This window comes from Phyllostomus hastatus, unplaced genomic scaffold (assembly GCF_019186645.2).
Source record: "Phyllostomus hastatus isolate PE091 unplaced genomic scaffold, TTU_PhHast_1.1 phas_contig_86, whole genome shotgun sequence".
NCBI lineage: Eukaryota > Metazoa > Chordata > Mammalia > Chiroptera > Phyllostomidae > Phyllostomus > Phyllostomus hastatus.
Genome location: NW_025333977.1, coordinates 74279593 through 74305400, shown reverse-complemented (window position 1 = coordinate 74305400; position 25808 = coordinate 74279593). Strand labels below are relative to the sequence as shown.

The following is a 25808-nucleotide window of genomic DNA, read 5'->3' as shown; positions in this document are numbered from 1 at the left end:
CCCCTCTGATTATACAGGGTGGGACAAAAGTAGGTCTACAGTTCATGTGAAAGTAATACATTGATAAATAATAATACAAAAATAAACTGTTTGCATACTTACAACTGCGAATCTATTTTTGCCCCACCCTCTCTGCCTGACACGAGGAACATGGAATGCTGTACAGGAATGTACCTGTGAGCCTTCAGTTCCAAAATGTACAAATCACTGATGAAAAACAGTGTTAGATTACATATTCTTGGTTTGTTTCAAATGTGCACCTGCAGAACATGCATGCATCACTCACTGACACCTCAAATAACAGTGAATTTTACAAGAGGAGCAGTTTGCGGTGAGGATGGCTGTACAATTTTGAGAGCATCTGTCCTTGTGTATTACTAGTGTATTAATTCAGGGGTGACAGCCACAGTGGAGAACACTCCATGAATGAATGATGATAATATGAAGAAAATGAAGTAGAAGATGTAAGTAGTAGGGTAGTTTACCTGGCAACTTTAACTTGGAACCAGCCAAATGTAATTTGTGGGGTTTCTTTTTTTTTTTTTTTAATTTTTCTGGTATCCTAAAATTTCCCATAAACTAAATCAGCGACTGAAAATTTTCCTATGTCACAAAGTTAGATATTTTCTCTACTGCCAAAAGTAAATATACATGGTTGCTAAGAAAATTCTTAATTATTTTACTACTTATTTAGTTGCCATTTAAATTGAACCTGCACCTAGAATGAGTTTGTGCAAGGGGAAAAATCCCACATATAATTACATATATTGTAATTGTCTGCAAGAATTGAAATTTCTCTTTTGGTATTTTGCATAAAACTTCTTTATCTTAATTGTACCCTCCTTTTTCATTTTTGGAAAATAAGGCTCTATTTTTTAGAGCAGTTTTAGATTCAGGAAAAACTTAAGGAGAAGGTACAGAGATTTCCTGTACACACTCCTTACCCGTCATGTACCTCACCTCCCCTACTTTGTTTTTAATTTCCTTCAGAAATGTTTTCTCCATGGGTTTGCCCCAGAGAAAGAGTAGAGGGGAATTATCCAGTTGAAATTCTTTATCACTGAAGAGGAAATATAGAGTCAGCCACAACAGATGTGATTTCAAAAATTGTCTGTTCATGTCTTATATGCTGTGCATCTTTACAAACTTGAATCTTTGAAAATAACCTGCAACAGGCAGATAGTAGAATGCTCCTAATGCTGATATGGTTGTTGGCTATTTGGTCAGTTGGTGCTTTTCTTTTAAAGAGTATGTATTTGATTTGCATAGGAAAAAAGTTTCACTATGAATGAAAGTATATTAGGGCATAAAAAAGGTGTATAAATTTCTCATTTCATTTGCTAAAAGAACCCATGCTGGTCCTTGAGTTAGCCAAATTGATATATGCATGTTCACATTTATTAAGAGTTTGTGGAAAGGTAATGTTTGAAATCCCTTCTCTAATCAAGTCATCATTTTGTTGTCCATATGCTCACTGGCTCCATTTGGAATGTACATCTTACATCTTGCAGGGCTATACCATGGGAGGAGTAATCCTTAGCTATTAGTAAGATTAGTAACTGGTACTCTGGCCACTTACAGTGGACTTTGTCACTGTATCATCTCTTCGCTTTCATCCTACCATGAACTGTCATTTGATTTCCAAGGTCACTCAAGCAAACAAGAATTAAAACTTGTTATTAAAAAAGTCTCCAAAGATAGGTAAAAAATAACACTTTTGAAAAATCTTAGAAAAAATTTTTCTTTCATCTCTGAACTTCTAGATAATTCAATTATATTATTGAAACTTAAAAACCTTCAGGTTTTTCAAAATGTCTTCTTGTAATGGGCACAACGAAAGCCTTTAAAATTGTTTTCACTCTAACTAGTGAGAAGATACCAAAATGAAACTTATTTCAGGATTGCTTGATGGCTAATATACCAAAGGCCTCTTGCTCCCTCTACAGAAGGTGCTTCAAAATTGCAGTCCCAATTTTTTTTTCAGTTCCATTTTTTTAATTGTTGTTGAGGTACAGTTGTCTCTATTTCCTCCCAACCCCAGCCATCCCCACCTCCCACCCTCAATCGTACCCCCTTTTGGCTTTGTACATGTGTCCTTTATACATGTTTCTGACAACCCTTCCCCCTGCTCCCCCCATTATCCTCTCCCCTCTGGCTATTGTGAGTTCTTTATTTCCATGTCTCTGGTTCTATTTTTCTCACTTGTTTGTTTTGTTCACTAGGTTCCAGTTAAAGGTGAGATCATATGGTATTTGTCTTTCACCACCTGGCTTACTTCATTTAGCATAATGCTCTCCAGTTTCATCCATGCTATTGCAAAGGGTAGGAGGTCCTTCTTTCTTTCTGCTGTGTAGTATTCCATTGTATAAATGTACCACAGTTTTTTGATCCATTCATTTACTGATGGACACTTAGGTTGCTTCCAGCACTTGGCTATTGTAAATTGTGCTGCTATGAACATTAGGATGTTATGAACATCCTATTAAGGTGTTTCAGGGTTCTTAGGATATAATCCTAGCAGTGGAATTGCTGGGTCAAAAGGTGGTTCCACTTTTAGTTTTCTGAGGAAATTCCATATTGTTTTCCACAGTGGCTGCACCAGTCTGCATTCCCACCAACAGTGCACTAGGGTTCCCTTTTCTTAACATCACCAGCACTTATTGTTAGTTGATTTGTTTATGATAGCCATTCTGACCAGTGTGAGGTGATACTTCATTGTGGTTTTAATTTGCATCTCTCTGATAGCTAGTGATCCTGAGCATCCTTTCATATGTCTCTGGGCCCTCTGTATGTCCTCTTTGGAGAAAGCCCTAGAGGAGAACATAGGCAGGAAAATCTCAGATATTCCATGCAGCAATATTTTCACTGATATGTCCCCTAGAGCAAGGGACATAAAGGAAAGAATAAACAAATAGGATTTCATCAAAACAAAAAGCTTCTGCACAGCTAAAGAAAACATCAGCGAAATGAAAAGGGAACCAACTGTATGGGAAAATATATTTGCTAAAGATACCTGGGACAAGGGTTTGATATCCAAAGTATATAAAGAACGCACACAACTCCACTCCAGGAAGACTAACAGTCCTATTCAAAAATGGGCAAAGGACTTGAAGAGATACTTCTCCAAGGAGGACATACAGAAGACCCAAATTTTTAAGTTTTGTTTTACAGTTCCAATTATTTCCCCCTTGTCCTTCTCCACTCAACCCACCCCCATTTCCATAGTCCCCACCCCGTTATCCATGTCCATGGGTCCTTCATACATGTTCCTTGATGCATCCCTTCACCTTCTATCCAACAGTAGCTTCTTCCCTCCTCCCTTCTTACCACTGTCAGTCTGTTCCAGACATGAAATAAGCCAGTCAGTGAAAGACAAATACCATATCATCTCACTTATAAAAGGAATTTAGTGAACAAAATGAACTAATGAGCAAAATAGAACCAGAGGGATAGAATCACAAAATTTGTTTTAGAAAACAATCAAATAGATTTGTTAAGAGATCCATGGTGATTAATAAAAAGCTCTGGACCCATGCGTATCTCTAATGTCTTATAAACTGGCTGGCTGTCCTAAAGTTGGTCAGGATAGGTTTGTGCATTTCTAATTTGGCATTTTCCTCTTGCATCAGCAACGGTTAAACTCCAGTAACAACTGTGAAAAACAGTAGGTTTTTCTTTGCTTGGCTTTGTTTTATTTGATCTCATGGATGAATAAAATGCTTGAACAATTTTTCTGATACTAAGTGATCACTTTCTCATTTTCATTCTTTTTTATTTTGCCTGGGAATGTAAGCCAGAAAAACAGTGTACTGTACCTCACCAGCTTAATTAGTTCTCTCATTATCTACTTCTAATTGTTTCAGTCACTTTTAGTTCTTAGTTGGTTTGGGGAAAAAAGTAACAATTTGAATTGTGACTTCTCAGAAGGAAGAATTGTTTTTAATTAAAGTGGATTTTGTTTGACCATAGGTAATATTCACAAGAGACAGAAAACTTGTCCTTTCTATAAGAACTTCATTAATATATAAAACTACCATACATAATATATATAACTACTACATATGTATGTATATATGATCTTAATTTACCCATTTCAATTGGAATGAAATGTTAATATTTTAGTAGCTTTGGTTTTAATAATTTTATGCATCTTCTTTTACAACTCCAAGACCATTTTATTTGACAAGTTATCAGTTTTCCTTAGTGTGCCATTTAAAGTTATAACAATTCTTCTATCTGTAAAGTCTTAACGAAAGATTGAAAAATCCATTTCATTTGTATTTAGCATAAGAACAGACCTTCTGATGTTATCCTGACCTTGTAATTGAAAAATGCATATACATGACAGAGTAGCTTCTTTAATTTGAATATATCACATCAGACTTACATGTTGTAAATTATTATGCTTATACTATACTGGATTTCTTTTTTGTTTGTTTTCTGCCCTCTGGTAGGTGTACTGGTCCATTAGCAAATTCTCTTTCAGAGAAAACGAGAGACCCAGTAGAGGAAGATGACGATGAATATAAGATCCCTTCATCCCATCCTGTTCCCCTGACTTCTCAACCATCTCATTGTCATAATGTAAAACCTCCTCTTAGGTAAGCATGTGGGCAGCTTCTTCATCATCTCACATCTGCGTAAACAGTATCATTTGTGGTATTTGTTTTTTTAGCAATTACATTATATCTATTTATTTAAAATCCTTAATTTCTTGCTCAAAGCCTCTTCTTTCTATGTACTGTTTTCTGCATTACTTTCAGAGAAAACTGAAAGATACAGGTTTGTCAGGAAACCATTTGACTTAATTAGTTAACCAGTAAGTCTAATGGGACACTTCGTTGCCTCTCTCTACCAAAACAAACTATATTCTGATAAAACTTTGTAGGTTACCTATAGTAATGATTAATTCATGAATTTTCAATAAGCTATTTTCAGTCCATTTTATAAGTTTTAAGTATCTATCTCATGAAGAAAAAAATTAGTGCTTAGAAACTAGTGTATTATTGCTAATCTTCCTTAGAATTTTTCTTCATGATGTAAAGATTTGTATAATTTATATTCATTTCCCATTTTAACATGCTACCTCCTTCTATTCATATCTTGAAGAAAAATTTAAAAACCCTAAAATTGGGTTTCTTAACTGTTTTTATCAGGTACTATATATTTTATTTTTGCTTAGATCAAATAAGAATGTGAGGAATAGTGGGTTTTGGAGGGGGGCGGGTTTTCACTTGTTTATCCTAGTTCAAATGGAGATATCCTTGATCTTAGTAGTTGTAGCTCCATTGAGGTATATGAATTATTAAAAATGAGTGGTGTGTATTGAAATATTAGTTTGTCTTTAGGTAGAAGGAGGATTCTACATTTATGTAATTGAATTAGTAACCATAATATAATAAGGTTATTCTTTTTATCTTTTTAAAAGACTGACATATATGAGATACTCAGTAAGTGAAATCTCAGTTTCAAAATTTATTTTTTTAAGCTCCAGTTTTCATTGTATAATAACATCCCTGAAGCTATGCTAGGAAAATAGAGCAGGGTTCAACTACTGCTGGTGGCCCAGCCTTCTGCCCTCCAGTAGCTCTTGATTGAGAAATAGGAGAGTGGTTGGACACTCAGTCATCTGTGTCATCTTAGTATGCCATTTCCTTTTTAGGTCAAGTCAGTCAGCAGAAGGCATTTTAGTTTATGTATGGACTGTCCCTTTTTCAGATGAAAAGTCTAAAACTCTTTTAATGCCTTTCTTTGACTATCGTACTGAGGTAGAAAACACAACATTTGAGGAGCAAGTGTTCATTTTAACCAGAGATCTGTCTTAATGAATGATCCTTGTTAGAATTATCAACACTCTGCAAAAATTATTAACATTCTGAAGTCTAGGGCTTCATAGTTCCAAGCAAGAACCAAAGTACTTCTTACTAATTGGTGTTTAAGACATTTGTTGCTAAAATAGTATCTGTGCAGAGACAAAAAAAATTAACCGAGAGGCAATTTGTTATATCAGAAGAACCAAATGTCTGCTGCTCTCATTAGAGAAAAAAGTTATTCCTTTACATCAAATATAAATTGTTAAAATTTTCAGTTCCTTTGACTCTTACCAATGTATAATAATTTTTAAAAACTGAAATAAGACGTGCTTTTTCTGTCTACATAGTGTCTCATTATTTTTCATTGCTGGAGAAGTGAGGGGTATAATTTTAATACTTTAAATTTTAATTGTCACATCATATTGGATGAGCTCTTTGGTGGCAGGCCTCCTAAAACCAGAAAATAAATTTGAATTATGACCGTCATTACCATCTTTGTACTGTTATAGAGAAGTAATAAATGTTGATAATCCCTAAACTTAATTGGAGTGCATTTTATGTCTAATTTGTTTCTGAAAGCTGACGAATGAAGTATCTTCTTATATGCTCTGCAGGGCACACTGTAAGCTGAACAGCTCTTTCCCCTCTGTCCCTGCCCTCCCCTATGGAGCAGCAGAAGTAAATATGTGAAACAGGTTAAATGGTAGATGAATAATTCAATTCAGTTTTAGTAAAAATCCATCATTATTATGAAAATTCAACTATAGTTATCAACATGATAACTATTTTTTAAATCAGCCATCTCTGGCCCCTTGAAGAGAGGTGGCCACCAGAGAGAATGAAAATGAATTTCAGATGAAGCACTCTTCAATAACTATTCAAATATCCACCATCTCCTCTAATAGATATATACTTCTACTTTGCCCGAGAATTCAGAGTAAATTAGAGAAAAGTAAATTATAAACCCCGTTTTCAATATAGCTTTCTATGAGCAGAATAACTCGGTGAGCAGAGAGTTCATTGTCACACAGCTGTATTCTGAAGACAAAATGCACTCTGCATTTTCCCTTCCTGCTGCTGTCTTCCCATGCCCCGGTTTTATCCAGTGTTCACAGTATGATTTCGACAACAAAAGTACTTTTTAGTGACTATTATCCTTTATAGACATCTAGATCAAAATATTTGTTGTATATCCAAAACTTCTGTGAAAGTCATTTTGGTACTTTTGTTAGAAGCGCCAGCATTTTGTTCACCACAGCGGTGAGATTATACTATAGACTCTGGGTCTTTGAAAACGCCAATCAGAACTGTAATAGAACTGCTGGTTGTTAGATAATTCTCCATCTTTGGGCTCTAGTTTATTATAAGGTAAACTTAAATTACAGAAATAAAAATATAATGTTAAATACCATTAAAATATAATGAAATCACTGGGATTGCTAATATATCTTTTGCTTTATTATATTTTTTCTTTAAGTATGTCACAGTTATTAGTGAACTCTTTCAAAACTTTATGTTATGTTCAAAGACTTTTAGAGTAGCAACAATTTTTGTGACCATTGTAATTCTTGGTTTAACTTAAAAAAGAAAGATTATTTGTCTTCAGTGGGATACTTCTGCTTTGTAAAAATATGTGGGTAGGAGTATCTAGATAATATTATTTGCACTTTTCCCAGAAAACCAAATGAATTATTATTTGTTTTCACACTTTATTATATGAGCTGGGTTGCTAGATCCCATCACCCTCCCAAATGACTTTCAAAAGGAAAGTGACCTTATGATTTCTATCCTCTGCTCTCTGCTTCAGGTCTTATGATAATGGCCATTGTATATTGAATGGAACACATGGAACACCTTCAGAGATGAAGAAATCAAACATCCCTGAGTTAGGCATATATTTAAAGGGTATGTATTGCACATACTCTCTTTGCATTCTACATCTTAATGGTCGGAATTTAAAGGCAAAATTCCATACCACTGTTGAACTGAAAATACATTAAGATTTTGTGTTATCCTCTAGGAGATGTTTTTGATTCAGCCTCTGATCCAGTGCCATTACCACCTGCCAGGCCTCCAACTCGGGACAATCCAAAGCATGGTTCTTCACTCAACAGGACGCCCTCTGATTATGATCTTCTCATCCCTCCATTAGGTTGAAACTTTAAAAAAAATTTCAAATAAGCCACCCTGCCTCTTCTTTCACTTAATATCTGAGTTATCAGAAATCAGCATTCAGTATAATACAGACTCACTAGGTTATGAATTTGTCTGATTTAGAGATGATCCTTCAGGTAATGGTGGCTGCCAAGTTCATGTGACCATTATTCTGTGTAAATCTTCAATTTTCAGTTTGTGTGCCATGGGACACTGGTGTGCCACAATTGTAAAACATGCAGTCCCTGACTGTTTAGTCAGGAGCACTGAGCTCTTTGCCTTAGATTGTCAAATAAAAAATGGCAACAGCCAACACAACAGTAGCCATCCAGTGAATGAATCAAAATTATACCTATTTATTTTTTGTCAGATGGGCAAAAATATATTTTTTGGTGTTCCACAGGATTTTAGTAGTTGATTTATGTGTACTATGAAATAAAAAAGATTGAAAATCGCTAGTTTAGATGTCTGAAGCAATGTTGTAAATAGCTGGCCATCAGTCAGAATTTTACCAACTTATGTACTAAATGTAGTCTACAAAAAACCTATGTGGGAGCCTTGTTCAGGCACTCGTGTTCTAGTAAAGCTGAAGCGTTCATCTGAGATTTCCTTTAAGTACAGTTCTTAACGAATATGTATTGTTTCTTTCAGCATTTAATGACCCACTTTCACTTAGCTAGTTACATTATGGAAAATTATATATTTTATTATAGGGAGCTAAGAATAAATTCTGTCTTATAATCATTGAAAAGAATTACCAAAAACACATGCAACGAATTTAAATTTCTTTGTTTCAGATGTTAAGATGGAGAAGTATACTATTGTATGTTTGCTGTGTGTACATGTATGAAGGTACACACAGGTGTGTATATATGTTAAACTTAGGTATCTGTATTTATTTCATTAATTCTGTGTGAGAAGCTTCTTACCCTATTTTTGGAGGAAGACAATTAGAGAACCTTTACACACATTAATGCTTCACAGTAGCAAATCACCATGATATAAAATAATGTATGATGAAAGTCCACTTATAAACTTAGCTGAATTATTAGAATACTAGAAATGTGAAAGGAACCTTTTGATTTTTTTCCTCAAACACCATCAACCAGTGTTTCCACTTAAATATTGCAGTATATTTTGCTCTCCTATTCTTTTTGTTTTACACTTGACACCTTTCCTGTGTTCCTTCTGTTGTTCAATGCTTTATTCTCACCTACATGAATTATAAGAGCCTCCTAACTTCCTTCTTTGCCTAGTGTTTTTCTCCCTTCTTCCTATACTTTGGTTTTGAACCTTCTACCCGAGTCCTTAGGACCTAGATAAGCACTGTCCAATAGAATTCTGTGTGGTGATGTAGGAGTCTGTATATTCACATGAGCGATGGTGAAACTGAGAGGACAGCAATACGTGTTACCCATTTGGGGATGATATCTGATCATCTTCTGGACAGTATTCTCCCACATGGCAAGCATAATGTTCTTACTCATTTCTGTATTTCATATCACAGAATATGTTTAATTGATGATTATGAAATAGAATAAAACACATTTTCAAAGCAGAAAAAAAACCTACATAACTACATGTGATGGTGACTATCATACTGGACAGGACAGATAAATGTTCCAACCTGTCTCTTTAACGCCACCTTCCTCATGTGTATCTGAAGCTTTATTCATACAGTTTACTCTGTCTAGAGGACACCATCCTAACGTTTCATGAGTAAAGAGTTTTGAGCCACTGATACTCCAGACCTTCTTGTTTTTGGTAACACCTTGCTGAATGTCACTTTCTTAATTTCTCTCCCCTCCTAAAATGAATATATCTGTCTGTGGGACCTATGTGACTTGCATCCTGAATCATTTGTGAACTTTGCTGAGATTTCCATGTGGAATCTAAGCTCCTTGGGTCAGGGCCTTATGATTTTGATCTTCACAGTACCAATGTGCCTAGCATGGTACCTGACATTTAGGCGCTGAAAAAGGATTTAAATGAATAAGAGAAGTTAGCATATAGCTGAAGGTCGGAATGAAAACAGAAATACTACTCATACCTTCAAATATTTTAAGTTAGAAAAATATTTCTGATCATTAGAGAAAATATTTTCAGTGTTTTTTACAAGGCAACCTGGATGGATGGTAAAACTTTAAGTATACGTTTGTGTTTGTCAGCAAATTAATATACATGTGAATTTTTATTTCTAGAACATGTGGGTGTTTATTTTACACTGTTTCATTCACAAAGATTGCTTACAAAAATACATAACACTGCAACTGTCTTTTTTTAAAGAATCAATGTAAGGGAACATATGAGTAGAAAAGTGTATGTGGCAGGAGAAAATAGACAAACGCATGCGGCAATGTTCTGTAGTTAGTAAAGCTGGGAAACAGCAAATGTACGTAACCAGCTTTGGGACCACAAAAGGTAGCTCTATATTTAGCTGTTCCTCTTTAGAGCTATCTTGTAAGTAGATAAGTACCATATTCTTCTACTCTAGGTGCATTTTCTACATAGTTTGACAATATATGGAATATTAGCTTCAATATTAAAATCCAGTGGAATAAACTTTAAAAGATAATCTATTCTGTGACACTAAATTTTTGTCATAGTATGATTTTCTAATAGTATGATTTTCTAATTAGAGGCTGTTGCACAAAGAATTCCGTTTGGAATGTGTGACATAATTTTTAGTTCAAAATTCTAGTGTCTTAATATTATAAAGTTTACAGATGAATATTCACCTGTTTTATAACATGCAGTACTCCGTTTTAATAGAAAGGCCTGAGGGATAGAAAAATTTGCACACACATGTGTGTTTGTGTGTCTGGTTTGCTGTTCTCCAAACTCCCACAAAATAATTAACTCCCATTACTGAAGCTGGTGAACAGCTGGATAGACACTGCAGGTGAAGTTCTTCACAAGCAGTAAGAGAAAATCAATCATTATTTTGGCCTGATGCTGTGTTGCAACTAATGAAGTTCTGCTGTTGATACTGACCTTTCTTTAAATGCAGGTGAAGATGCTTTTGCTGCCGTGCCCCCATCCCTTCCACCTCCCCCACCTCCTGCAAGGCACAGTCTCATCGAACATTCGAAACCTCCTGGCTCCAGCAGCCGACCGTCCTCAGGACAGGACCTCTTCCTTCTTCCTTCAGGTAGGAGGAAAAAACCAAGGAAAGCTTTCCACTTAAAGCAAAAGTATTTCTTAGATCATACTGTCAAATATGTAATTCATTGGTTTCTGTCTCCCTGGCAGAAAAAAACTCTGAGTGAGGAAAATAGCAGTTGGGTAGATCTGTTTGTCAATTGGTTGGTTCATTTGTAAAAGGATTACAAAAATGGAGAGAGAAATAGGGAATAACAGAATTTAGCAATGGTGCCCTGGAGATCACCGATCTCCAAGTAGCAGCACCCTGTGGTCCAGAAGGCATTCCTGAGACCCAGGAGGGCTCTGTAGCTGGGCATTCACCACAGAGTGACCAGAGACAAAGTTTAAATGCCGTCTCCAATTCTAAGTACTATAATTTTTTTCTAGTAAGTTTTAAAAGTTTTACCACGTATATCTTGGGCATAATTTTGTTCAAAAATATATTTTGGTAAATTACATTATAATATTTTGGTAAATTACATTGTTATAACATTGGTAAGGTTTTCTGGAATACCTTTATTCTGTTACATTTTTTTAATGTCTCAGTGTATCTACTCAAATTTTTGTTTTCAAGGAAAAATTGATACATACCTTTTTAAAACTCAAGTACACAGTAGAAATAAAATAAAGGAACTTAAACCATCTACTCCATGAGTCAGAATTCTCAGGAAAAAATACTCAGTTATGTATTAAATTAACCATTGCAAGCTGTCCTGCTGGTGCTACTGGGATCTGGGCTCCGAAAGAGGGCCTCCTCGATTTGAGTTGGTTAACAATAGGATAAATATCTTTTCTTAACAACTGCTTTTACATTTCTGTATGAGATAAATCATGGAAAAGCCTTAAAAGAGTGCAGTTTGTCCTTTCGCCACTGTAAGACTTCGGAGTCTTAACCATTATCATTCACCTTTAGCCTTCATTTTTCTGTCCTTTCCCACTTCATTTCGTAATTCAGAAAGTTTGAGCTTTGTGTATAAGACACAGATCAGACATGAACCTTGGAATGTATAGCTTCAGTTTTTAAGAAATACTATTGAGTTTAATCTTTCATCAGTAAAATGAACTGTTTTCTGTGTCACTTGTCCTGTTGACATGCCCTTGGCCCCTAAAGTACAGGGACCCACAAGATGCTCATCAGCGAGCTGGGGCCATGCCCTTCTAAAACCCAAGCATACAGCATTGGGAGCTTAGTCGCTTAAATTTTTATACAGCTGCACATAAGCATTATAATTTGCTTTACACTTATACTTTTTCTAATCTTTGCTTTATACATGGACTTTAATTCATATTTTTAAAAATAAATCACTCTAAATCTTAGTTAACCTTTCCCAAGGCTAAATTCTGGATAGTTTCTGGCCAGATTCCTACAATGTACCATTCTCCTTTTTTATATGTGATTTAAGCCCCATCAAATGAATCTTCAATGAAGTGCCTTCTTTTAAAATTAGGTCAAGCTTTCCAGGAGCTAGACAAAAACATTTTACACACATACATACTTTTCCCTATTTTTATTAATAGAATCGATTATAAAATATTTGGTATCTTTATCATGATTTTATTGTTCATTGTGCTTTATGTAAAAGTATTCATCAATATGCTCTCAAGATTACTAAAAAAATTGGTACTTCAAGGTGAAAATACCCCCTTTTATTAAATAAAAGTTGTATAAATTGTTTTGTAGTACTTTGTATACAGGTTTGATTGCTTTGACTTTGCCTGGCTACAAGGGGCACAGCAGCAATGGCCCTTAACCCACGGGAGGAGCCCACAGGGGATCAGAGCAGTGTCGTTTGAACCTGCTGACTCTCCCTTGACCTCCTTTTGTACATGGGAGTATTCCAATTGCACTCACAATAGTGTTGACATTCCTTAATAATAAATACTTTTAAGAAAAAAAATGGCAACATCTCTTCTCCTTTTCCAGTCTTGTATATCATTAACAAGACATTTCTAGTCTGTTGTCAGATCCTTTGAGATCCATTCAGAACACTGTTTTTATTCCATTTTATACTGTATACATTAGCTGTCCTTTTAAAAAGAAATATTTTAATTATTTTTACCTAATCATATCATAGAATATGAAGGTTTCTTCTAGCTCATAAATAAGCATTTCACTATTATTTTGCCAAGTATTTAATACATTATAATGTATAAAGAACTATAATAGAAGATTCACAACAGTGGTTCTTCACCCTAAGAATTGGACTTCATGGAAGAATGCTAAAGGAATGTTTAACTCAACATTGTGGAACCATAAGAGATTTTTTTTAAAGGTTAATGCTAAATTTAAAGAGACTGTAGGAGCATCTTACAGCTATTTTTTTAATTATTATTTAACATGTAAAATTTTAGTCCAGTGTAATGATAAATCTTTTCTGGCCACTATCGGTAAGACTTAGTTGAGGAAATCACTATCCCCAATTAAAGACAAAGGTTGGATTTTCTCTCGATGTTGTATGAAATACCTAATCACACCTGCCTCTCTTTGTCACAGTGCTCAGTGTCCTGCACACTTGTCAGGTCCACCTTTCCAGCCCCCTGGCCCAGCGACTGCTCTGTAGTAATAATTTCAAACTGCAGTCCTATGTTTCTGCAAAGGAGCCTCAGGACTCCAGTAGGATCAAAGTAGGGAAGTGAAGCAGGGACATAGCTCTCTTGCTCCTTATATCTATTTTCTGTTTTAGCCTTGCCTGTAAGATTTTTTTTGGCAGAATAGTAATGCCCTGCTGTACATGAGCCGTCTACTTGGACAGGACAGTCATATCCTAATAAAACCAGGAGAGTCCTCAAACAAAGCTTTATACTTCCAGTCTCCAAGCCCAGGTATACAGTTAGCATATATGTGCTTTTATGTGAATTACAAAAAGGCACTTCTTTTGTGCTGGCGTATTGAAATAGGCACCCCTCCCTCCCCTTTGTGCCAGGAACAGTGCTCTGAGAACAAAACCAAGGTTGTATTTATGTATGTGCATTCCCATAATTTCATGTCTTTGTGCAGTGCACAAAATACAGTGTCTGTGGTGCCATTATTGAAGCTTCCTTCACTGTTTTTTAAACCTGGAATCCCTTTTGTAGTCCATATCCAATTTTAAGTCATAATTCAAATATAAATGCTAGCAAAATTGACTTGATTTAGAGATAAATGAAAGTTTTCCACTTGGATCCAGAAATGCAATTGCCTAAGTAAAATACAGAGAAAATTTGGATCATTTGTAAGAGTATTGAAAAGTATTTATGGATACTTGATGACTGTGGCCTTTATAAAGCACCAGCATGATGTGGCTACCAAAAGGGAGCTTGTGCTGTGTGGAGGCTGCACTCACAGAGTTCCAGTCAGAGCGGGAGTGAGGTGAGGTCCTCCCAGTGCTCAGGGGCACGGAGACCACTTGTTCAGCTGTTGAAAGATTGATGGGCTAGAGCTAAAACTGTGGCCCTCAGACCAATAGCATCAGCATCACCTGGGCATGTCCTTAAAATTCGAATTCAGTCCTGGCCAGGTGGTTCAGTTAGTTGGAGTGTCTTTTGTACAATGAGAGGTTATGGGTTCTATCCCCGCTCTCCCCAGTCAGGGTGCATATGGTAGGCAACTGATTGATGTTTCTCTCTCACATCAATGTTTCTTCTCTCTTTCTCTACCCCTTACTCTCTCTCTCTAAAAAATCAATAAAGATATCCTCAGGTGAGGATTAAAAAATAATAATTAAAAATGCAAATTCATAGGACCCAATTGGGGTTTCCTAAATGAGTAAGACCCAGTAGTCTGTTTTCATAAGTCAGGTGTATCAAACTCATTTTCACTGGGGGCCACATCAGCCTCGCAGTTGTCTTCAAAGGGCCGAATGTAATTTTAGGACTATAAATGTAACTATTCCTTAACAGTTAAGTGAGAGCTCAGTGCTGCCACCAGCTAGAAACAAGGTGGAGGGCTGTATTCGGCCCGCAGGCCTTGTGTTTGCCACCTGTGTCATAAGTCTTCCCAGTGATTTTGATGCATGCTTAGTTTTAAGAATCGCCGGGTGGAAATACACCTAAGAAGTGTGCAGCCTGGATGGTAAAGGGAACTCAAACCATACCATTTAAACTATAGTAGGTTAAAGGAACTCAGGATGTTTAACTCAGAAAAGAGACAGCCTTGGATATTTATTAGAACTATCTTAAATTACAGTATTTGTGGGAAAAAAAGGATTAGATTCCTTCCAGGTCTTTAGCCCATTTTTAAATCATTTATTTTTGTGTTAAGTTATATGAGTTCCTTATATGTTTTAGCTCTTAACCAATGTATTTTTGATGAATATTGAATACGTATTGCTATTCATTTAGTTGTCTTTTCATTTTGTTGATGGTTTCCTTTCCCGTGCAGACACTTTTCAGTTTGATATATGCCTATTTGTTTATTTTTTCTTTTGTTTCCCTTGCCTGAGGAGACATATCCAAAAAAATATTGCTAAGAGCAATGTCAGAGTTTATTGCTTATGTTTTCTTCTAGGAGTTTTATGCTTTTGGGTCTTACGTTTGAAGCTTTTATCCATTTTGAGTTTATTTGTATATACATATGGTGTTCATTTGTTTGCATGTATCTGTCCATTTTTCCCAATGCTATTTATTGAATGGACTGTCTTTACCCCATTGTATATATTTTATATTTGCCTCCTTTGTCATAGATTATTTGACTATAAAGGCATGGGTTTATTTCTGGGCTTTTTATTCTGGTTCATTGATCTATGACTGTTTTCATGCCAGTACCATGCTGTTTTGATTATATAGCTTTGTGGTACATAGACTGATATCAGGTAGCATAATACCTTCAACTTTGTTCTCTTTCTCAGGATTGCTTTGGCTATTCAGGATCTCTTGTAGGCCCATATAAATTTTAGGATTGTTGTTTTTCTAGTTCGGTGAAAAGTGCCATTGGTATTTTCATAGCAGTTGTATTGATTCTAAAGATTGCTTTGGATAGTAGTATGGACATTTGAATGATGTTCTTCCTATCCATGAGGATAGTATATACTTCCATTATTTGTATTTTCTTCAACTTCATTCTTGATTACCTTATACTATTCTGAAAACAGGTCTTTTACCCCCTCAGCTAAATTTATTCTTAGGTATCTCATGCATTTTGATGTAATTGTAAGTAGGATTGTTTTCTTTATTTTTTTGTTTTTAAGATTTTACTTATTTATGTTTAGAGGGGAAGGGAAGGAGAAAGAAAGAGAAACACCAGTGTGTGGTTGCCTCTTGAGCGCCCCCGACTGGGGACCTGACCCACAACCCAGGCATGTGCCTTGACTGGGAACAGAAGCAGTGACTTCTTGGTTCACAGGCCCACACTCAATCCACTGATAGGATTGTTTTCTTAATTTCTGTTTCTGATAGTTTTTTATTGGTGTATGAAAATGCAACCAATTTCTAAATATTAATTTTGAGTCCACTCTTTTACTAAATTTATTCTTATAATTTTTGGTGGAATCTGTAGGGTACTCTGTGTAGAGTATCATGTCATCTGCAAATAATGACAGTTTTACTTCTTTCCAAACTGGGTGCCTTGTTTCTTTCTTTCTCCTTTCATTCTTTCTTTTGTCTGATTGCTATGGCTAGGACATCCAGTAAAAGTGGGCATTTTTGTCTTGTTCCTAATCTTGGAGAGAAAGCTTTATGCTTCTCACCATTGAGTATGATGTTAGGTGTGTGTTTATCACATCTAGCCATACATGGAAGCGTCTTCTCTCTATCCCCTCTTTGCTGAGAGTCTTTTGTCATGAAAGAATGTTGGATTTTCTCAAGTGCTGGATTTTCTCCGTGTATCAATATGTTCTTATAAATTCTAGCCTTCCTTTTGTTTTGTGGTGGATCATATTAATTGACTGGTAGATATGAACCACCTTGAATCCCAGGAATAAACCCCACTTGATCACAATGTATAATTTGTTTTCACTACCTTGTCTTCCAGATTGCAGATTTTATCCTATACTTCATCTAGTCTGTTGTTGATTCCATCTGGTGTACATTTCATTTCAGTTATTGTATTCTCCATTTCTGACTCATTCTTTTTTTTGTTTTCTATCCCATTTTTACCTTTCCTACCTCATTGTTGAAGTTCTCACTGAGCTCATCTATCCTTTGCCTATGTTAATTGACCACCCTTAAAACCAGTGTTTTGAGCTTTATGTCTGGCGTATTGCTTGTCTCCATTTAGTTCTTTTCTATAGTTTTGTCCTATTCTTTTATTTAACACATGTTTTGTTGTGTCCTCATTTTAGCTAACTCCATGTATTTGTTACTATGTATTAGGTAGATCTGCTTCATCTCCTAGTCTTTGCATCCTGGCTTTATTTAGCTATCTTGTGGAACCCAGTGATGCAATCTCCCTGGTCACTTCAGCTGGGCAGTGCTTCAGAGATGTCCCTTATGAGGGTTGTGTGTGCCTTCCTATTGTAGTTGAGCCTTGATTCCTGTGTTCATATCAGTGGGTCAATTTGACCTTCTGGCTGAGGGGTTCTAAGGACTGGCTGTGACTATAGTGGATGAGCTGTTGTACAGGGGTCAACCCCACAAGCAGGAATCACATTGGTAGGGCTCTAGTGCCAGCCAAATCTATTCTTCAGGTTTGTAACTTGTGAAGCTAGTTAGGTGGGGCTCTGGTGGGTGATAACTGGCCACCAGGTGTGTTTGTTCTAGAGTCTCCTAAAAGGGCTACAGTGTAGATCAGATTCATCTACTGCTTGTCCCCAGCTTGGAGGGTGTCTAGTAGGAGCCACAAAGTAATGTGTGTTGGTTTCTGCTTGTGCTGGGCTGAGAGGTTCCTGAGTGAGACTCTTTTTATGAACCAAGGCTGGCAGCCACCAGTGTTGGGCTTGGAGCCCTTTGGTGGGTGCCATGGTGTGAGTTGAGGCCAGCTGCCACTAGTGCCATGTTTGTGGCCATTTAGTTGAGGCTACTTTCCAAGCCAAGACTAGATGCTTCTTATGCTAGGCTTCGGGTTACCTGTTGGGAGTTACATTGCCAATTCAGGTGGGTCATGCCAATCTTGAGGTAGTTTAGCAAGAGGTACTGGACACACCAAAGCCAGATACTTACTGCTCATTTGCATTTTGTGGGCCTTTGATAAATTTTAGGAAATTCTGAAGCGTGAGCCGAGGCAGACTACTTGTGTGAGGAGCCAGTGGAAGAGATTCAGCCAGGTATGCTAGTAAGATGAGGAAGAGTGTCAGGGAATCACTAAGGTGAGGCAAATAGTGTTAGCCAGGTTAGTAAAGATCTCAGATTTGGCACCCACCTTGACTAGGACAGTGGGGTATGGGGAGCGCTCAACAAAATACAGTGGCACCTACCAGTACTTCCGTTACTGGAGAGAGCTGTCCTGAACCCTGCTCTTCCAGCCCTGGCCCTGAGGCTGGAATTTAGTTTCTCCTCGTATGTCCCAGACATTTTTTTTGAGCTGCTGCCTCTAGAGCACTGGAGCCCAGAGTGAGTGAGTTTGTGCCTAAGCCCTTTAAGACCTACAGCATGTAGTTCTTCAGCCTCCCTCTTTCTCACATTCAATCCCTGCTGGTCTTTACAGCCAGATGTTACTTGGACTCCTCTTTCTGGCACTGGAGCACTGGTTTAGGGAGCTTGTTGTGGGGTGGGACCCCTTGCTCTCCCAAGACACTGCTGCAGCTGAGATATCCCTCCTAGTTCTTCACTGCCACACTGTGAGTGTGGGATCTGCCTGTTCTGCATCTCCATCCCTCCTCCCAGTTTCCACATGGCTTCTTTGTATCTTTACTTATAGGACATCAACTGGATTTTAGGTGGTTTACAGTGGTGGTGGTTGTATAATTTAGTTATAAATTTGATGTGGTTATGGGAGGAGCCAAGTACAGTGTTTACCTACTCTGCCATCTTTACCAGAAGTCTTTCCCACTTCTTTGTATTGGCCAACTTCTCCTTCTAGTGTTTCCTTAGTATTTTATAATCTTTAAAATAATTACTAATTTTAAATTTAGCATTATATACTATAAATCACAGGCAGTCGTACTTTGCTTTCTATAATCAATTAATCCCATGATGTTTATTCATTCATTTCTCAAACATGTATTACTATTTAATGGTACATTGGCTATGCTATTTTCAATTTGTATGTTTTAATACTAGGTATGGATATAAAATTTTACTGTAATTAGTATTTGAAGAGTTATTTTTAACAACTTTATTGCTTTTCAAATTTTTCTTATCAGGAGACAGTTAATTATTGTACTCTCTGTAGTAATTGTGTTGTAAAGCTCTTCCCATTGAAGCATGAATGCTTCCACCTGCACAAGCTTGCTATAAAAGCCCAGTTTACCCCATACCTGACAAGTAGCAAACTCAGCATGACAGAGCATGGTAGTGGTTCCGAACTGACCTATAAATATTTTTATACTTTATGATAATATTTTTAGTGTATCTAGTGACTTTTTAAGTGAGGTAGTTCAATAGAATAATATCATACAACTGTACATTTTGTGTTTTATTTATGGCTCTGCAGTGTATCCAGAATCTAATGGTTGGCCTTAAATAGATTATTAGAAATAGCATATGTATATCTGGCAAACCTGTAAATTACCCCTAAGGAAATTTTAAAAGTATATGTATTGTAAAAGATAGTCTTTCCTCTAACTTGTTATATCATTGATGTTTTAGATTGCAGAGGAACTGAAAGTAAACTTTATTGAATATATCTAAATCCTTGGGAAATTTCTAAATTTATGCAGAAATTACCATATTTGGTTCCTTTGGTTACTCTTCCTAATCAAAGATTAACAGTTGCATGGAATTTGATTTATGTTCCTAAAATGTTTCAGCAAAATTAATGACGCTGAACCACCAACTCTTCAAATATTGAATGCTCAAAATCTAAGATTCATTTTAATCTTGAAATTAATGAAAGCAAGCTCAATAGCCTTGCTTAGGTCAAAAAGTCTCCAGCAAATCTGGGGATAATTATTGTACTCAAATAGGGGCAAAAATAATCAATGACTTCAATTCTTGCCTTACATTATCTAGTGAAAAATTGGTATAAATTAGCATGTATTACCTTCTTAAGTAATCAAACTCTTACATATCCTGAATGAAAAACTCAAATGGAAGTTAAAACAATGAGATATAATTAGGTCTGTAGTATTTACATTTTTAGCCTTATGTGAGGAATTCAGATTTCATGGATTTGTCATTGAAATTCATAGGTTTGTTTTGAATTCATGGAAAATCAATCTGTCAGCATTTACTTTTTGTAGTTAAAAGTAAATATTTATGAAATCCAGACCACTTGCTTGGCAGCATTCTTGGTATTATGTTTGTGTTAGGAGATTAAATTCAAACAGTGTGAATAAGATGAGGTCTCTAACCTCAAAAGAACTTACTGCACTGTTGGAGCACCTGCCAGATAAAAAAGTAAGTAATATGAGAGAGGAAACCAGAGGAGCCTGAGACGGATGGAAGTGGTGGCAAAAAATCATCAGTGAACCAAATATTGTAGAGGTAACTCTCATCCACTCAGAAGAGGAATCAGTTCTGTGGATTAAACCCATGCACTACTCATTTTAAACCAGTTAAGTTTATGGTCCTAAGAGTTTGATATAGTAGCATTGACAAAATCTCTTTATCTGACTTTAGTTCCAGTTAATAAATATCATTAGAAGTAGTAAAATAAAATTTAATTTCTCTATAATTTATATTTTTTACTATTTCAGATGTTCCCTCTCTCACTGACAAAGTAGTAAAGACAAAAAATTTTTCCTCTATGTTTAAAACTTACTAATAATACAACTTTTAACAATCGATTTTACTATTCAGTGAGCCAGTTACAACAAACAATTCTTAACACATTTTATGCAGGAAACATATTTATATGTTTTATATTGACTGGTAGTAGAGTGCACGATAAAAACTACCCGCAAACAATGTGTTAACATAGGATATGCAATCTAGTGTTACTTTATAAAGCACTTTGTATGTACAGGAGATTTCACACACACAAATTCATCTATCCTCAGAAATCACAAATGTATACTCCACTTGACAGACTGCCTGCTACTACTTAGAGAGAGACTAACTTATTTCAAATATTCTTATAGACAAAAAATCAACACCCCTTTTTTTTCTTTCTTTACTTTTACAACAGTTTCTATTTATTGTACAAGAAATATTGGGACAGAAAATAAAAATTAGGAGTTTTATCAACAATTTTGAATAAGATCTGAAAATATAAATATAAAATTTGTATGAATGTATTATCTAAGAATAAATGGGAAGAATATAATTGAGCAAGTGATAGAAAGAAAATATGCTGGTAGATTAAAAGTTGTTAATATCAGTTATGAAATTAGTTTTCTAAATTATTTTCTAAAAGTAAGATCTTTATAGAGAATTTCTAGAATTTTTCCTTTAGTCAACCAGCAGAGAAAGGCATTCTAATTTGAAAATTATCTTTATTTTTAAGATCCCTTTTTTGATCCAGCAAGTGGCCAAGTTCCTTTGCCTCCCGCGAGGAGGTTGCCAGGGGAAAGTGTCAAGTCCAATAGAACATCACAGGAGTATGACCAGCTTCCTTCATCTGCAGGTGAGTTGGCTAGTATTAGTAATAGTAATACCTTCCATTTATAAAGTGCTTTTTGGAGTACCTTTTTATTCATTATGTAATTTAATGAGCACTGGCAGCCTAAGAAAGGATTTTTATCACCTTTTCAACTTGCTTATAAAGCTTGTATTATAAGAGGAATGCCTATAAAATTACCTCATGGGAAAGAAAAATTCTATCTTTAATATTATCTTTGATCAGTCAGTAAAGCATGTTCTCTAATGCAAAATCTATTCATTCTCTATCCTTTTTTTTTTTTTTTTTTTGCCCTACCAGATACTGGAAAAGAGAAAAGTCTGTATAGACATTGTAATGTCTCATTCTCTTATTTCTCCATTAAAGGAAGAAATCGCTTTAGAATTAATATTAGCACCAAATTATTAGTTTTATAGCTTATTTAGGGCCACCATGCACTGATTCATTGCCAGCCAGTAACTAGAAGGATATACCCTTAGTATATACCATTTTAGTAAATACAAGCCATACTTGTAACCCATATTTTGAGCAATATGACAATATTTTTGTCTCATAATTACAAACATCAGAAATTTTTCCTATTAGATTTTTATCCTTTTTCAAGGTTTTTGTTATACAATTCAAACCTCAGTTTACAGAAGATTTGTTATTAGTGATAGCCGTATATTTTCTAAGTTTTGAATCAAATTAAGTAATAGCTGATTTTGAGAATTAACAACACAGTAATTCTTATATATTTTATAACATGCTTGGGAGATGTTGAAATCCTTCTGTAGCTTTGTAAGTTTTAACACTTTGTATAAAACTCAGGAGAACAGAAAATTTTATTAACCTTTGCAAATTTTGGTCAGTGCTCTTACCAATTCTGATCTTTCCAAGATTTCAGATACAGCCATGGGTAACCATCAAAACACTGTAGTTTCAGTCAAAAGAGTGGACTTCCAGATTGATGAAAAAGTGTGAGTGTCAAAAAGAGGGCAAGACAATGGCTGACAGCCTCTGGGAAAAAGAAGGAAGCAAATCCCTTAAGAAAATAATGTTAAAATATAACTTTGAGGAGAGCACCATTACTGATTTAAAATAACACATTCAGTTCCTCCAACTCTGGATTAAAAGAAATATATACGCAAGTTATGGGAAGAGTTGGGACCAAAATGCTCTGTTTTCATAGCTTCTTTACAGTTTGTTCTATAGTATGTGGGTGTTATCGAGCCCAGAGGAACATCGTTCACATGTATGATTTCAACTCATGGGAACTCTGATTAGCATTGCTCTAGAAATTGTATGGATAAACCTTGAGTCACAAACCTTGTAGAAATATCCCCAAATAGGCATTTACCAGAAGCCTGAACTGGCTTGTACCTGAGTGATAAAATAGTCCTGATTATTATTCAGAGAGCTTCAGCTAGCTGTAACATCAAATATTTTAATACACTCCCTATAGTCTCTTTACAAACAAGGTCAAACCACAGAAAATAAGCCACTTTTTCCAACAAGATATTTGCTCACATGCAGCCCAGAGGGCTACCATGCTGTCACTTGTTAATTGTACTCCAGCAGAGGGCTTGGGCTTGCCTTCTGGATTAGGTGTTTCCATCAGGAATTTGAGACCGGATGCTCTGTTTCTTTAGGACTTCAGTAACTTTTATTTTTCAATAATGTGCTTTTATTAAGGCTCTTTAGAATGACTGTTCAGGATTCTGATATAGTTGCTGTGTGTTATAATTTAATTTTCTCTTGTCTTTGTGGTGATCTAAATGACTGATAGTGACTTATTGTAAGATTTCTATGCAAAGTCTGTTTCTAAAGAATTGTAAAGTAAAATTTTATGTAAAACTATGTTCCTTATCCAGTTATTTAAAATGGATGTATGCATGTATATGCATATCTACACGTACAAAGAACCTTCCAAATATTTACGAAAATTATAAAAATTGGGGGGGGGGAGGATTAAAATATTTTTTAAAGATTTTATTTATTTTTAGAGAGAGGGGAAGGGAAGGAGAGGGAGAGAAACATCAACGTGTGATTGCCTCTTGCACTCCCCCCACTGGGGATCTGGCCTGCAACCCAGGCATGTGCCTTGACTGGGAATTGAACTGGTGATCCTTTGGTTTGAAGGTGGACAGTCAATCTACTGAGCCACACCAGGGCTAAAGTATTTCAAATGTAACAATTGATAGTTAGTGGTAGTTAATCAGTAATCAGTGGATTTAACCAGCCTGCATATGGGGCAAACTTTTTTTTTTGCTTATAATCTGCTTATTTCTTCACATGGTTATGTTATTCATATGTTCATGCCTATTATTAGCTATGTTTGAGTGTTTACACATTTTACACTTTGCTTTTCTTTGTTATACTTAGCTATAGTTTGAATATCATTCTTTAAAAACTCAGGGAATCCAACTTATAGTAGAACAACAAAGTCATAATGATGATGTGCTTTTGCTGACAGTGCAGCATTAGCTCTTAAGAGTTTTCATATTGTTAGTATGTAGAAGGCAGTTCAAGGCAACACTTGAAAATAATGCAGTAATTTCAGCACATAACTTTTATGAAGTATATTTGTAACTGCTAAAAGACCTTATTGCCAAATACACAGACAAAATTAAGGAGGTTTCATTATGAAGGCAATTAACTCCAATACTGCTTTTCCTTACTAGCTTAAAGGAAACGTAATGAGAATTGAATAAATTTTATATTAAGACCAAATATTCTATACTTATTTCCATTAAGATCTCATTTGGAATGGTTGGGATTGTGTTGTGATGTTTTAAGATAAATTATGTATGTAAGAGTTTTGTGTGTTTCAACAGGAAAATTGCAGTGTTATAGTTTCCATAGTTGGTCTACCTGATTTTTTTTCTTACCACAGAATCTGAAGTCTTTCTTCTTATAAATCTTATAGGAATGCTCTTTAATAACCATTAAAATATTGTATGTTATAGCCATAACCTTAACCATCATAATTATCTACCACAGTATATGTGAAGATTTTTTATTTATTTGTAATTTAGTGAAAACTATGTATTAAATCATCTCCATCTAAAATTAGTGTATGTTTAGTGGCAGCAATTCAATTTCATGGTGTAATTGAATTCCAGAATTAATTGATACAACTTAGAATAACACAGCCTTAGTAATGATATATTGGGTTGGCCAAAAAGTTTGTTTAGATTTTTCCATATGATGGCTCTAGTAGTGCTTAGTTATCTTTAACTTCACTGAAAACCATTTTGTTAGATTGTATTGTGACAACTGTCATATCACCATGCAGTTTTTAAAAAACTTAATATTGAAGATGGAAGAAAATGTGCAACATTTTCCATGTATAATGCTTTATCATTTCAAGAAAGGTAAAAATACAACTGAAACACAAAGATTTGTGCAGTGTATGGAGAAGGTGCTGTGACTGATCAAATGTGTCAGAAGTGGTTTGCGAAGTTTCTTGGTACTAGGGACATTTTGGCCAAATAATTCTTTGCTGTGGGGCTGTCTTATGTATTGGAAGACGTTTAGCAGCACCCCTGGCCTCTACCCACTAGAAGCCAATAGTGGGAGATAGCTGACATATTCAAACTATCCAAATTAATCAAGTTTTTGGTTAAAATGAAAAATGTGTCTTTTATTTTATGGACATTTTGGCCAACTCAATATTTCAGATTTCTTTTATGCCTTAATTAAATTTCTATTATTTTTGTCATTTAATTCTCAGATATAGTTGAGAATATCTTTAGTCTAAAAGTCTTGATGTCCATCCCAAGTGTTGTCACAGAACTATTAAGTTTAGAGTTTATGTCTCAGATTGTATAAAATAATGATATTTAAAATTTGTTAATCACATACTATGAGCCAAATGTTATGCTAAGTATTTTAAATGCAAACATGTAGATTATATATGAGAGAAACAATATATAACATAATTTATGTAGCTATGTATCATATTTCATATCATATATTATTAGGTTAAGTAGTTTATATTAATATAATTTTAAAATATAAGTAAATGTAAATTTACCATATAATATAGCTTAAGACATAATTTTATTCCTCACAGCCAATCTTTTTTTTTTTTTTTAAGATTTTATTTATTTTTAGAGAGGGAAGGGAGGGAGATAGAGAGA

At 35.3% G+C, this 25808-nt stretch overlaps 1 protein-coding gene across 11 annotated transcripts in view; it reads left to right on the top strand.

Moving 5' to 3' along the window:
- Positions 1–25808, top strand: part of CBLB (Cbl proto-oncogene B) — a 214548-nt gene that overhangs the window by 175343 nt on the left and 13397 nt on the right. For 8 of the 11 annotated variants that reach the window (XM_045851235.1, XM_045851236.1, XM_045851242.1 and 5 more), the window contains 5 exons: positions 4455–4601; positions 7621–7718; positions 7834–7965; positions 10978–11118; positions 21571–21690. In XM_045851235.1, coding sequence (XP_045707191.1) covers positions 4455–4601; positions 7621–7718; positions 7834–7965; positions 10978–11118; positions 21571–21690 — 638 coding nt within the window. The remainder of the gene's footprint in view (positions 1–4454; positions 4602–7620; positions 7719–7833; positions 7966–10977; positions 11119–21570; positions 21691–25808) is intronic. The other 3 variants (XM_045851244.1, XM_045851241.1, XM_045851240.1) reach the window with 1 other exon arrangement.